This window comes from Oryctolagus cuniculus, chromosome 12, assembly GCF_051225735.1.
Source record: "Oryctolagus cuniculus isolate XC-2025 breed Fujian yellow rabbit chromosome 12, ASM5122573v1, whole genome shotgun sequence".
In the NCBI taxonomy this organism is placed as follows: Eukaryota; Metazoa; Chordata; class Mammalia; order Lagomorpha; family Leporidae; genus Oryctolagus; species Oryctolagus cuniculus.
Genome location: NC_142878.1, coordinates 101402957 through 101415696, shown reverse-complemented (window position 1 = coordinate 101415696; position 12740 = coordinate 101402957). Strand labels below are relative to the sequence as shown.

General features: G+C 55.3%; 1 protein-coding gene across 3 annotated transcripts in view; it reads left to right on the top strand.

Annotated features, from left to right (window-relative positions):
• The window catches only part of FSD2 (fibronectin type III and SPRY domain containing 2), a 44759-nt gene that overhangs the window by 25133 nt on the left and 6886 nt on the right, over window positions 1-12740 (top strand). For 2 of the 3 annotated variants that reach the window (XM_051834240.3, XM_008275296.5), the window contains exons 7-11: window positions 2559-2714; window positions 4450-4584; window positions 5431-5581; window positions 7294-7427; window positions 10206-10338. In XM_051834240.3, coding sequence (XP_051690200.3) covers window positions 2559-2714; window positions 4450-4584; window positions 5431-5581; window positions 7294-7427; window positions 10206-10338 — 709 coding nt within the window. Of the gene's footprint in view, window positions 1-2558; window positions 2715-4449; window positions 4585-5430; window positions 5582-7293; window positions 7428-9751; window positions 10339-12740 lie in introns of all 3 variants that reach the window. The other variant, XR_016218362.1, reaches the window with a different exon arrangement.

Genomic DNA, 12740 nt, shown 5'->3' with positions numbered 1-12740 from the left:
AGAGTTAAATAAATAATGTGTGTACAGCACGTTACATGAGGCCAATCACTTATTGGAGGATAATAATAGAATTCAGCTTTGTTTGCTCACTTTCCCTTTCTCATCAATACTCAACAACATGATGAACGATACTGTATGTATCAATTTAGGTTTTTCCTTGAGCAGATTTTTTTTCAGAAAAATGAAATTATTCTGGGTGTTCTTTTTTGTTAAAAAAAAAAAAAAAACAAAAAAAAACAAAAAAAAAAAACAGAGAGAGAGATCTTCTATCTGATGATCTTCTCAGATGCACCCAAATGGGCGAGGCTGAACCAGAGCCCGTAACTCCATCCAGGTCCTCCACATGGGTGGTGGGGATCCCCACTCCTTGAGCTATCACCTGCTACTTCCTGAGGTATGCATTAGCAACAAACCGGACTTGGCAGTGGAGCCAGGACTGAAATCCAAGCATGCAGATGTGGTATGCAGGCATCCCAAGTGGTGTCTTAACTTTTGCACCAAACGCCTGCCCCATTCTGTTTTGTGATCTGTTTTTTTTTTTTTATTCCCCTTAGCTAAACAAGTGTGATGATTATTTTCTGTCACTGTTAAATTCTACATCATTTTAATGGCTATATACCTTAATTTGTTTAACTAATGCTCAATTATTAAATCAAGTGAAATTTCTATGGGTTTTTTTTTTTTTTTTTGGCCATCATAAACCACACTGTAAGGAACATCTTTAATCACAAGTCGTAAAAGCCATTCTTGGGATCACTGGGTCAAGGGGAGACTTCACTGAGCTCGACGCCCATTGGATGATTCTGTTTCCCTTTTTTTTTTTTTTAATTTTTTTTTTTTGACAGGCAGAGTGGACAGTGAGAGAGACAGACAGACAGAAAGGTCTTCTTTTGCCGTTGGTTCACCCTCCAATGGCTGGCGCACCGCACTGATCCAAAGGCAGGAGCCAGGTACTTCTCCTGGTCTCCCATGGGGTGCAGGGCCCAAGCACTTGGGCCATCCTCCACTGCACTCCCGGGCCACAGCAGAGAGCTGGCCTGGAAGAGGGGCAACCAGGATAGAATCCGGTGCCCCGACCAGGACTAGAACCCGGTGTGCCGGCGCCGCAAGGCGGAGGATTAGCCTAGTGAGCCGTGGCTCCGGCCCTGTTTCCCTTTTAAGGGTGGAGTTGCCCTAATAATACAGTGCCTGTAGAACGGAAGGAAATGCACAGACACCCAAGGCCGTGCTTGAGAAGCGCTGACACTTGTCTTCAGCCTCCCGCGTTCGGGTCCCACGCAGGCCTCTGGTGCCTCCCGAGTCGGGAAAGCTCCCCCAACCATCCCTCCTTGTATTCTCAGCGGCTCAACACTTAGAACAAATGCCTGCGAGGAGCTACACAGGAAGGAGGTTTACCGGGACCCGTGGCTTTGGAGACGCATAGTCCAAGATCAGCTGGCCCACTCACCTGCTATCTGGTGAGGGTGGGGCTGGCCAAGGCAGAGCAGGTGTGGAGGGACAATCGCTCGGGGAGCTGGGCAGCAGAGACAAGAGCTGGGCCCTGGTAGCCTTCATAACCTCCTGAGCACTATCTTCCAAAGGCACACCCCACTGACGCGAAGTCATCCCATTGGGTCCGGCTCTTAGACACCACAAATGTATCAAATCTGCACCCTTAATCCACTAACCATTAACTCTGGGGACCAAGCCTTCAACACATGGGCTTGGGGGACACCCAGACTATGATGCAACCCTGAGACTCCTCTTAGGCTGCACTTTGGAGTGGAGCTGCTCTTGACCATACCGACAAGGGCGTCTGTGAGCCCTAGACTTGGTCGTCGGGGAGGGGATGCACTCTCTGCCTTCCTCCCCTCTGTCACATTCCGGTCTTCCAGGCCCTCACCAGAAAGGGGAGGATGGAGTCTTCTAAGTTCAGCGTTCTCTTTCTCGGATCAACTTCAAGCTTTGAAACTAAGGATGCTTTTGAGAGTGCTACCATGGGAGAAGAAATTATGGAGGAAAAATCCCTCTTGTCTTCCTGCTGGGTTGTATGGGAGGTGGTGTGGAGGTGGAGGAGGCAGGAGCAGGGATTGCAGAGAAGAGAAGAATCACCCAAGCAGATGGACTCTGAAGCAGCTGGTTCTGGAAGGCAGAGGTTGACCACCCCACCTCCTCTCACGGTTCACCCACAGTCAGAGCAGGGCCTCCGTGCTGAGGACGCCTTTGTCCCTGTCCACTCCGAGGCTGGGAAGCAGTGCTGGGCTCCCGGCTGTCCTGCCCCTCCAGACGGCATTGAAGCACCAGGGGACCCCCAGACCGGGGGCAGTTGCTTGCAAACTGTATCCAGCCAGAGTGCCCATCACTGTTCCCTGTTCCCCAAACTCACTTGGCCAAGCAGGCATGGGTATACCAGTTGTTCTCACAGGCTCACGGTTGAGAAGCTTCGGCTCTGGTCTTTGTCTGCACCGGGCTGCCTTTTGCATTCCTAGAGGCATGGGCGCACCGGGGGAGCCGTGGTCCTGTGCAATCCCCCTCACTCCTCGTTCTTTCTGCTGTTGCTCTTTCTTGCCATCCTCTAGCTCCTTCCGCTCCAGTGATCAATCCCCAGGCCCCCAACTCGGCCACGGGCTCCTCGGTCCGCGTGTGCTGGAGCTTGTACTCCGATGACACCGTGGAGAGCTACCAGCTGTCCTACAGGCCAGTAGGGGACGGCTCGCCCGGGAAGGACCAAGCAGGTGAGGCTCCGCCAGGAGCAGGCTGATGCTCTGGAGGCTGGGCCCTGCCTTCCCGGCAGGGGGATGGCTCTGCCAGTGCAGCTTTCGTGACCTGGGGACCATGCAGACGATGGGAGGCAGGCGGCTGAGCATGGCAGAAAGATCTAGAAAGTTGGGGCCTGACTGGGGAGGAGCACGAGGCCAGGTTGGGGCGTCTGGAAGAATCCACAGCCATCAGGTCAGTTGGGCTCAGTTCCTGGCTGCAGTGTGTGCAAGAGGCCGCGGACACGGCTTGGTGAGCTGGGCTGGATTCTAGCTCATCCTGGCGAGTGAGAGTCAGGCTGGCTGTTCTCCCAGCAGCCCCAGGCTGCAGGAGAAACTGGAGGATTCCTTTGCAGACCCCAGGAGGGTGAGGAAGGCTGAAGAGCCCCCCCTCCAACCCGTGGGGCATCTGAAGGCGTCAGGAGGCATCAGGGCGTCACAGGGCCTGTCCCGTGTGCATGGTGCTGGAGTCAGACCATGGGAAGGGGACTTGGGGATGGCCATGGGATGGATGAGCAAACTGAGACCTGGAGAGAAACGAGCTGTCCGTGGGGATGCAGGGTGCGATGGCAGAAGCAGGCAGAATCAGGTGTGCCCAGCTCTCGGCCCAGAGCTCACTCACTGGACCAGGAGAGCAGGACTTTTAAGTGACGACAAGAGAGGGCCAGGAGCTCAGAGGAGGGGCAGCCCTTGATGGGCTTTGGCCACACGTGCTAGGGCCGTGATGTGGCCACGTGCGACGCTCTCCTAGGCAGACTGCTGCATCAGAAAGGAACCGACCTCAGCGGGGTACTAGTGTCAAGATTCCAGGGAGTTCGGTCTGGTCTCAGTAGCTTTGGCTACATCACAGGACTTCTCCCTGCCCCCCAGCTTAGTGGCTTAAAATAGCAAACATTTATTATTTTTTTTTAACAAAATATTGATAGATTTATTTGAAAGGCAGAGAGAGAGGAAAGAGAGAGCTTCCATCCACCGATCCACTCCCTAAACGGCCACAACAGCTGGGGTTAGGCCAGGTCAAAGCCAGGACTCCATCTGGGTCTCCCACACCGGCGGCAAGCAGTCACGTAGCTGAGCCGTCATCCACTGCCTTCCCAAGCACTTGAGCAGGAAACAGGATCAGAAGTGGAGCAGCTGGGACTCAAACCAGGCGCTCCAGTATGGCACGTGGGCGCCCCCAAGCGGCAGCTTAGCCCGCTGCAGCACAGCGCCCGCCCCAGCTTGCTTAATCCTTGTAATTGTGGGCACCAGAGGCACAGTTCTGGTCTGAGGTCTGGGATGGCCTGGGCGGCGGGGGCCTCTCTGCAGGCGGCGGCGCAGCCTCCGGGAGGCTGGCTCAGGCTCTTTCGCATGGGAGTGGGAGCGTTCCTGGCTGCAGGAGACAGGCCCGGGCAGCAGCAGTTTGCAGGCCTCTAAGGCTTGTGTCCTGGTTGCTGTTGGCTGGCACTAATCACGCAGCGAAGCCCAGCTTCAAGGGAGAGTGAGAAGGAGGGGCGCCATCCTCATGAGGATCAGCCAGGCACGCGTGTGGGGGTGGGGGGACCTTCAGCCGGTTCTGTAACCTGCCACCGTGGGATCCCACGCAATGTATTTGGAGCCACTTGTTCAATTTTTAGAGTTGACTTTTTAAAAATAAATAATTACTTATTATTATAATAACAGATTCTAGGCAGTCCATGGAATTGAATTCTGCTCTCTGTGTCCCCCTGCCCAGAGTTTACAGTGACTGTCAAGGAAACATACTGCTCAGTGAAGAACCTTATGCCCAACACCCAGTATGAATTCTGGGTCACAGCTCAGAACAGGGCCGGCTCGAGCCCCTCCAGCGAGCGTGCTGTGTACATGACAGGTAACGTGGCCACTTGTGTTCCGTCGCGGGCTTTGCTTGCAAGGGGACACAGCAGACACGGGCAGCTAAGTGTGGCGAGGCTCTTGGTTTCACTTTCTTATTTTTTTTTAAATGTTGATTTGTTTCTTTGAAAGGTAGAGTTAGAGAGAGAGAGAGAGAGAAAGAGAGAGAGAGAGAGGTTATCTTCCATCTGCTGGTTCACTCTCTCAGTGGCTACAACAGCCAGGGCTGAACCAGCTGAGGCCAGGAGCCTGGAACTCCATCCAGCTATCCCACATGGGTGCAGGGGCCCCAGCACTTGAACCATCTTCCACTGCTTTTCCAGGTACATTAGCAGAGAGCTGGATCAGAAGTGGAGCAGCCGGGATTCGAACCGGTGCCCATATGGGATGCTGGCACTGTAGGCCGGGGCTTTAACCCACTATGCCACAGCACCGGTCCCTTAAAATTTTTTTAAAAATTCATTTAGGAGATAGAGAAACAGAGCGAGATCCCCTCTACTGGTTCACTCCCCAGTTGCCCACCATGGCAGGGGCCAGGAGCTGGGAGTTCAGGCCAGGTCATCCTATGTGGGTGGCAAGGACCCAAGGACTTGAGCCACCACCTGCTGCCTCCCAAGGTCAGCGTTAGCAGGAAGGGGCCAGGAGCCGGAGCCAGGAGTTGAACCCGAGCACCGTGCTGTGGGCCGTGGGCACCTTGGCTGCTGGGAGCACCCACTTCCCTGGTGCTCTGGGTTGCACTGAGCCTCCCCGTGGCAAGCAAGGCGGGGTTGCGATGTTTGTCCTTTGAACAAAATGCCTGGAAACGAGCCCAGCCACTGTCCTCTCTCCCTTCCTCCTGCGGCAGCCCCTTCTCCCCCCATCATAAAAAGCAAAGAGATACGGAGCTGCGAAGAGGCTGCGCTCATCTGCTGGGAGTCCGGGAGCCTGAACCCCGTGGACTCGTACACAGTGGAGCTGACCCAGGCGGAGGCGCCGCAAGCCTGGGGCGTCACAGAGTGAGTCGCGAGGGCAGCTTCGGGCAGTGGTTGGGGTCCCGGGAGGGTCGCGATGTGTGACACGCAGGGGTCCTCATTTCAGTGCTTCGCTTTCGTGCGAAGGAGCTGGCGTGCCGTCATCGGCGGTGAATGATAGCGGCCAGGAAGTGAACAGTCGGTTAAACCTGTGCTTGCCTTTTTTTTCTTCCTTCCTTCCTTCCTTCCTTCCTTCCTCCCTCCCTCCCTCCCTCCCTCCCTCCCTCCCTCCCTCCCTCCCTCCCTCCCTCCCTCCCTCCTTTCTTTCTTTCTTTCTTTCTTTCTTTCTTTCTTTCTTTCTTTCTTTCTTAACCCAACTGAGGTTTCTCATTCATTTGTTCAGGTGGTGCCAGGTCGTGTGTGGAGCCCGGAGGAACTAACAAAGCTGACAGCCGGGGTGGGGGTGGGGGTGGGGGATAGCCAAAACAAGAAAAGCAGCCAGTGCCAGGGAGGAAAAGGATGGTGGAGGCGGGGACCTCCTTGGGTACAGGAGGATGCATGAGCTGAGACCCGGGTGACGGCAGGGACCGTGAGCTCCTCGTGCCACAGGGCCTTTGGACATGCTTCCCTCCCCCTCCCCTTTTTAAAAGATATTTATTTGAGAGGCAGAGTTACACAGAGAGAAGGAGAAGTCTCCCATCCGCTGGTTCACTTCCCAAATGGCCACAACATCTGGAGCTGGGCAGATCCAAAGCCAGGAGCCAGGAGCTTTTTCCAGGTCTCTCACGTGGTTGGCAGGGGCTCAGGTACTTGGGCCATCTTCTGCTGCTTTCCCAGGCCACAAGCAGAGAGCTAGATGGAAGAGGAGCATCCCGGACTCGAACCGGGGTCCATATGGGATGCCAGTGCCACAGGCAGAGGCTTTACCTGCTGTGCCACAGCGCCGGCCCCCAGGCTTCCCCTTTTAAGTAGGACACTCCTCATCCCCAGGCATTCTTCAGAGCTCAGCTCAAAAGCCCTCGGCACCCTGTAGTGCCCTCCGCGTCCCCTCCATGTCAGTCACCGTGGTCCACTCCTGCAGGTGACTGAGGCTCGCCTCCCTTCCCACGGAGGCCGTAAGGGCAAGGGGACAGTGTTTGGCCCTCTCAGGCCTGCTTATTGCGGTGCCGGCACCTAGCACGCTTCGTTAACAGCTGTGGAATGAGTAAGCAGAAGCGCTCCTCGGACCCAGCGCTGCGGCCTCCGAGATCCCCCGTGTGGGCCAGGGCGTCACCTCTGTAGATGGGCATCACCCCGAAGGCTCCTCTCGCTCACTGGACCGAAACGGGGTCGGCAAAGGCAGGACTGCAGATGGCGGCCATCGCACACTTGTGTCTCTGGACAGCGCGATCTCAACAAGGGTTCTCAGATACACTCAGAACCTTCCAGGGGTGCTGGGAGCAGTGCTGCCGGCCCCGTCCTTGCAGAGGTCCTCACTGCCCCCCGCCACAGACTTGCTGCTGGCGTCTCCCGTGTGCAGCACTCCCGATGTGGCACTGGAAGATGCCAAGGTGCTGGGGGGGGGGGGTGTCCAGGGCAGGGGCTCGGAAGGGAGACCGTCAGGCACACAGGAGTACCGGTGGAGCCAAGTGGGGGGACGCCGAGGGGGGCTGACGCCCGGCTCTGCTGCAGATGACAGGCCCAGTATGGAAGGGGGTGTGTGGTGCTTGGGCTGGCTGGCGCACCCCTGCTGACCGTGGCTCTGCTTCCTCGCCCAGGTCCATCGTGGGCATCCCTACCTGCGAGGCCCTGGTGCAGCTGCAACCCAGGCAGAACTACACGATCTATGTGCGCGCCCTCAACGTCGGGGGCCCCAGCGCGAGGAGCGAGCCGGCTACGGTCCACACCACAGGTCTGTGTCCTGGGCCACACCCTCCCCAAGTGGCTCCTGGAAGTAACTGGAGTAACTGAATAAACGTGCATAGATCCGAACACATGGCGAGGCGCCCTGACGGGACTCGGAGTGACCAAATCCCCGTGGTCCCATTTCACAGATGGGGAGACTGAAGGCCGAGTCACATAGCAGACGCTGGGACTCCAGGATTTGCCCCGTGCCCCTCAGGTGGCCCACACATCTCCCACCTCCCACAGGCTGCGAGTGACCCTTGGGTCAGGGTCTTGTGAAATTCCCAGGAACAGCCATTGGCCTTGCTCACCTCTCCGCCGCTGCCATGAGCCCAGGCGTCCCTCCGCCCGCAAGCCCAGCTTCGAGCTGCGGCCCAGCCTCCTCCCGGCCCTTCCTCCTCCTATTTGCCATCATTCCTCGTGCCCAAGGCGTGGGTTAGCAGACCACCACCAGCAGCCTCCTGCTCGCCTTCTGTCCCAGCACCGCCATGGCTCCCTGAGGTCAGACAGCTCTTCCCACACCTCACGGAGCAAAGCCGGCTGTGGGTGTGACCAGCAGGTGAACAGTGGAGCAGGGAGCCCGTCCCTTACCTGGGACCTGGCACTGAGACCCAGTGTTGTCCTGTCCGCACTTCCCATACCAACAGGTGAGGTGTGTGATCAGGCCCCATTTACACTCCCTGCCACAGATGGGAGAAACGAGGGAAGTGGCCGCCCGTGGTCCCACTGCTGGCAAGGCTTTCACCAGGGTTAGGCCTCAGGCTATCTGGTGTGGGGCCGACCTTCAGGTGTTAGGCCCTTCTTTGTTCCTGTGCTGACTCAGCAGCTTAGAAACAGGGGGTCCTGGGGCCAGCACGGTAGGTTAAGCCTCCGCCTGCGGCACTGGCATCCCATATGAGCCCCAGTGTGTGTCCTGGCTGCTCCACTTCCAATCCAGTTCCCTGCTAATGTGCCTGGGAACGCAGTGGAAGATGGCCCAAGTGCTTGGGCCCCCATAGCCATGTGGGAGACCTGGAAGAAGCTCCTGGCTTTGGCCTGGCCCAGCCCTGGCCATTGCAGCCAATTGGGAGTGAACCAGCAGATGAAAGCGCGTGCTCTCTCTCTCTCTCACTCTCTTTCCTTCTTTTTATGTATCTGCCTTTCAAGTAAATAAATAAATCTTTAAAAAAATCTTTAAAAAAGATTTATTTATTTGAAAGTCAGAGTTACACAGAGAGAGAGGAGAGGCAGAGAGAAAGAGAGAGAGAGAGAGTTGTCTTCCATCTGCTGGTTCACTCCCCAGTTGGCTGCAATGGCCGGAGCTGCACTGACCTGAAGCCAGGAGCCAGGAGCTTCTTCCAGGTCTCCCACGTGGGTGCAGGGGCCCAGGGACTTGGGCCATCTTCCACTGCTTTTCCCAAGCACTTGGACCATCTTCCACTGCTTCTCCAGGTACATTAGCAGAGAGCTGGTTCAGAAGTGGAGCATCTGGGTCTCGAACCAGCGCCCATACAGGATGTTGGCACTGCATGTGGCGGCTTTACTCACTACACCACAGTGCTGGCCCCATAAATAAATCTTTTAAATATATAGAAACGTCGAATCCAGCTGTTTCGATAAAGGAGAGCACAGCGCAGAAGGAACAGCAGCTCCTAGTCACTTGTCTCTGAAATCATTTGCTCAAGTAATTTTTTAAAAGAGCGTCTTTGTGAAACACTGAAATGAATATGAATCAGCAAAAAACGGATACTCAGCCAGGATCCTTGTTTGGGATGAGAGGGCAGGCAGTAGGCCAGGGTCCTGCATGACGTGGGTGCCCCATCAGATGATTTTCTGGCAGCTTCAGATGGGGAAAATAATTGTGACACTGATGCTTGTACTGTTTTTAATTTTTACTGATGGCTTTTTATGTTACTCGAAAGGCAGAGTGACAGAGAGAGAGAGAGGGAGAGAGAGAGACATCTTCTATCTGCTGACTCACTCCCCAAATGGCAGCAATGGCTAGAGCTGGGCCAGGACAAAGCCAGGATCCGGAAGCTTCTTCTGGGTCTCCCACGTGGGTGCAGGGCCCAGGCACTTGGACCATCTTCTGCTGCCTTCCCAGGGAATTAGCAGGAAGCTGGACTGGAAGTGGAGCAGCCAGGATTCAAACCGGTGCCCATATGGGATACCAGGGTCACAGACAGCGGCCTCACCAGCACTGCTGCAACACTGGCTCCATGGGTTATCTTTTACCTAAAACTAAATCATCTTTATCAGGTCTCTTCATACCACTTGTTAATAGGATTTGTTGCAGCACAATTTGGGGAAGACCTTAAGCTCCTTCCTTCTCCCCCTCTGCCCTAACCACAGGTTCAATGTTGCACTTTGCTAACCTCTGTCAAACAGATGGTTAGGAATCCCCTCGAGCTCAGTTTCCCTTGACCTACCCTGGGCCACCTGCATACGCAGCCTGGAAGCTGAACACGGGGCCTCTGGCATCTGAGGCGCTTGGGCTTCACGTCTGAGTCCCGTCATTTACCAGCTGATTCCCTGACCAGCTGTGCCTGTTTGCTCAAATACAAGATGGGAGCAGCGCCATCTGTTTCTGAGAGCAAGTGTGAGGCCTGAAGGAGACTCGGACACTGCTCGGCCCAGTGCTGGGCACACAACTGCCCAGTGTGTAGCAAGTGCACCTTGTTCATAGGACGCTCATTACCCTACGAGCCCAGGCTCAGCTGTGTCCTAGTGACGCCGGGGCACCTGTGTGGAGCAGCAGGGACATGACTGCCGGGGAGGGGGCCTCCCATGTGTCCCTTCCCCACAGGAAGCTACTTCCACCTGAACAAGGACACCTGCCACCCCTGGCTGACCATTTCTGAAGACGGTTTTACAGTCATGCGAAGCGAAAGGAAAACCCCCATGAGGGAGCCACTGGCCAGCAACACTCGGTTTACCAGGTACTTTGTTTTGTTCTTGTTCTAAAGATCTAGTTTAGAGGCTGGTGTCGTGGTGTAGCAGGTTAAGCCGCAGCCTACATCGCCAGCATCCTCTGTGGGCACCGGTTTAAGTCCTGGCTGCTCCCTACTAATGCACCTGGGAAAAGCAGTGGAAGATGGCCCAACTGCTGGGGCCCCTGCACCCACAAGGGAGACCCAGTGGCGGTCTGGGCTCATGGCTTTGGCCTGGCCCAGCCATGGCCATTGCAGCCATTTGGGGAGTGAACCAATGGATAAAAGATCTCTCTCTCTCTCTCTGCCTTTCAAATAAAAATGGAATAAATATTTTTAAAAATATATTTATTTATTTGAAAAGCAGGGGGAACAAGACAAAGTGAGAGACAGAGAGAGAGCTTCCTCCATCTGTTGAAATGGCCTCAATGGCCAGGGCTGGGCCAGGCTGAAGCCAGGAGCCAGGAAATCCATCCACGTCTCCCAAGCACTTGGGCCTCCTTCCATGGCTTTCCCAGGCACATGAGCAGGTAGCTGGACTGGAAGTAGAGCAGCCAGGACTTGAACAGCACTCCCAAGGGATGCCAGCATCACTGTGGCAGCTTAATCTGCTGTGCCAGTGCTGGTCCCTTACCAGGTACTTTACTGTCACTCGCTCAGTCTGCAAACCTCCCTCATTTACACTGGTGTTTGGGTAAAATCGGATTATGGCAAACAGAGGCAGCAGAGAAGTGGAGAGAAATCCTGAGAGTGAGGAGGAAGGGGCCTGGTGGACAGGGGAGCCAGAGGGCACAGGCAGAAGAGGCCCTTCACAGTCCCCAAGGAGGGTAGGCAAGAGATGGTAGAGCCCTGGGGTCAGCCGGCCAGGTGGTGGAAAAATAGAACAAGGTCCCAGGTCTCCCACACTGAGCCCAGGGCTCTTTCTCCAACTCCTGACGACAGCCTGGCCATGAGTGAACCTGTCCCACAGGTGCGGGAAAACCAGCCGTGCTCTCCCGTGTGTGAACTGAGAGGGGCCGCCCAAGGCACCGGCCTGTCTAGCTGCTGTTAGAGCTTGGGTCTCCATAGAAGTGGACACAATTCACCTACTCCTTCTTGCAAAGATGTAGAAAAGACTTAACATAAAGGACAAATATACAATCCTGAACTAGAAAAATCAAGGCAATGGAAGGAAAATAATACACTCAGGTTGACTTCAAAGGCTAATCCAGTTTGCAAGATTAAACTTGTTTTTAAAGATCTATTTATCTGAAAGGCAGAGTCAGAGAAAGAGAAAGAGACAGATTTCCATCCACTCCTTCAATTCACAAACAGCCACAACAGTCAGGGCTGAGCCAGGCCCAAACCAGGAGCCTAGAACTCTATCCAGGTCTCCCAGGTGGATGCAGGGGCCCAAACACTTGGCCCGTCTCCTGCTGCTTTCCCAGGTGCATTAGCAGGGAGAGCTGGATCGTTAGTAGTGCAGCAGGGACTGGAACCAGCAGCCATATGGGATGACAGGATCATAGGTGACAGCTTAACTCATTGTACCACAATGCCAGCCCCCAGGATTCAACTTTATTTTTTATTTATCTATTTGAAAGAGTCACACAGAGAAGGAGACACAGAAAGAGAGGTCTTCCATCTGCTGGTTCACTCCCCAGTTGGCCACAACAGCCGGAGCTGTGCCAATCCGATCCTAAGTCAGGAGCCAGGAGCCTCCTCCGGGTCTCCCACGTGGGGGCAGGGGCCCAACAACTAAGGCCGTCTTCCACTGCTTCCCCAGGCCACAGCAGAGAGCTGGATCAGAAGTGGAGCAATCATGACTTGAACCGGCGCCCATATGGGATGCCGGCACCACAGGCAGCAGCTTTACCCGCTACACCACAGTACCCGTCCCCAGGATTCAACTTTAAACGTGGCCTCTCAACTTCCTGGTAGCCAGGGCAAAAAAAAGTTCTTAATGGGTTGATTTTACAGGTGGAAGCATCTTCTTCTAAGGTAGGAAACGAGCTCTCTTCTGAGAGCTGGCAGGGCCATGGATGGAAAACAGCATCGGTGTCCATCCTGGGTCCTGGCTGGCCCTTCCTCTGGCCTTGTTACTGCAATGAGTTAGTATCCAGTACACCAAGGCGCTGGTGTGAAACTGCAGGGCACAGCGGAAATCAATCTCACCCTTTCCCCCTCTGCCCATTCAGCCCAGGACTTGGGGTGTGGAGCAAAGCTGGAAGCAAAACAAAGGTCTTAGAGCCGAGTGCCACCCATCTTCGAAGCCAGCCCTTTCTCCCGTGGGCACTGTCTCAGGCCCCACTGCCCGCCCCTCACCACCTGTCAGCCTGTGCATCCAACATCACGCCGCCCTCTTTCTGCGGGTGGGGGTGTCCTCAGCCCTGCCAGGATGCCCTCTTGGACAGGGTCCCCTCAGAAGCAAC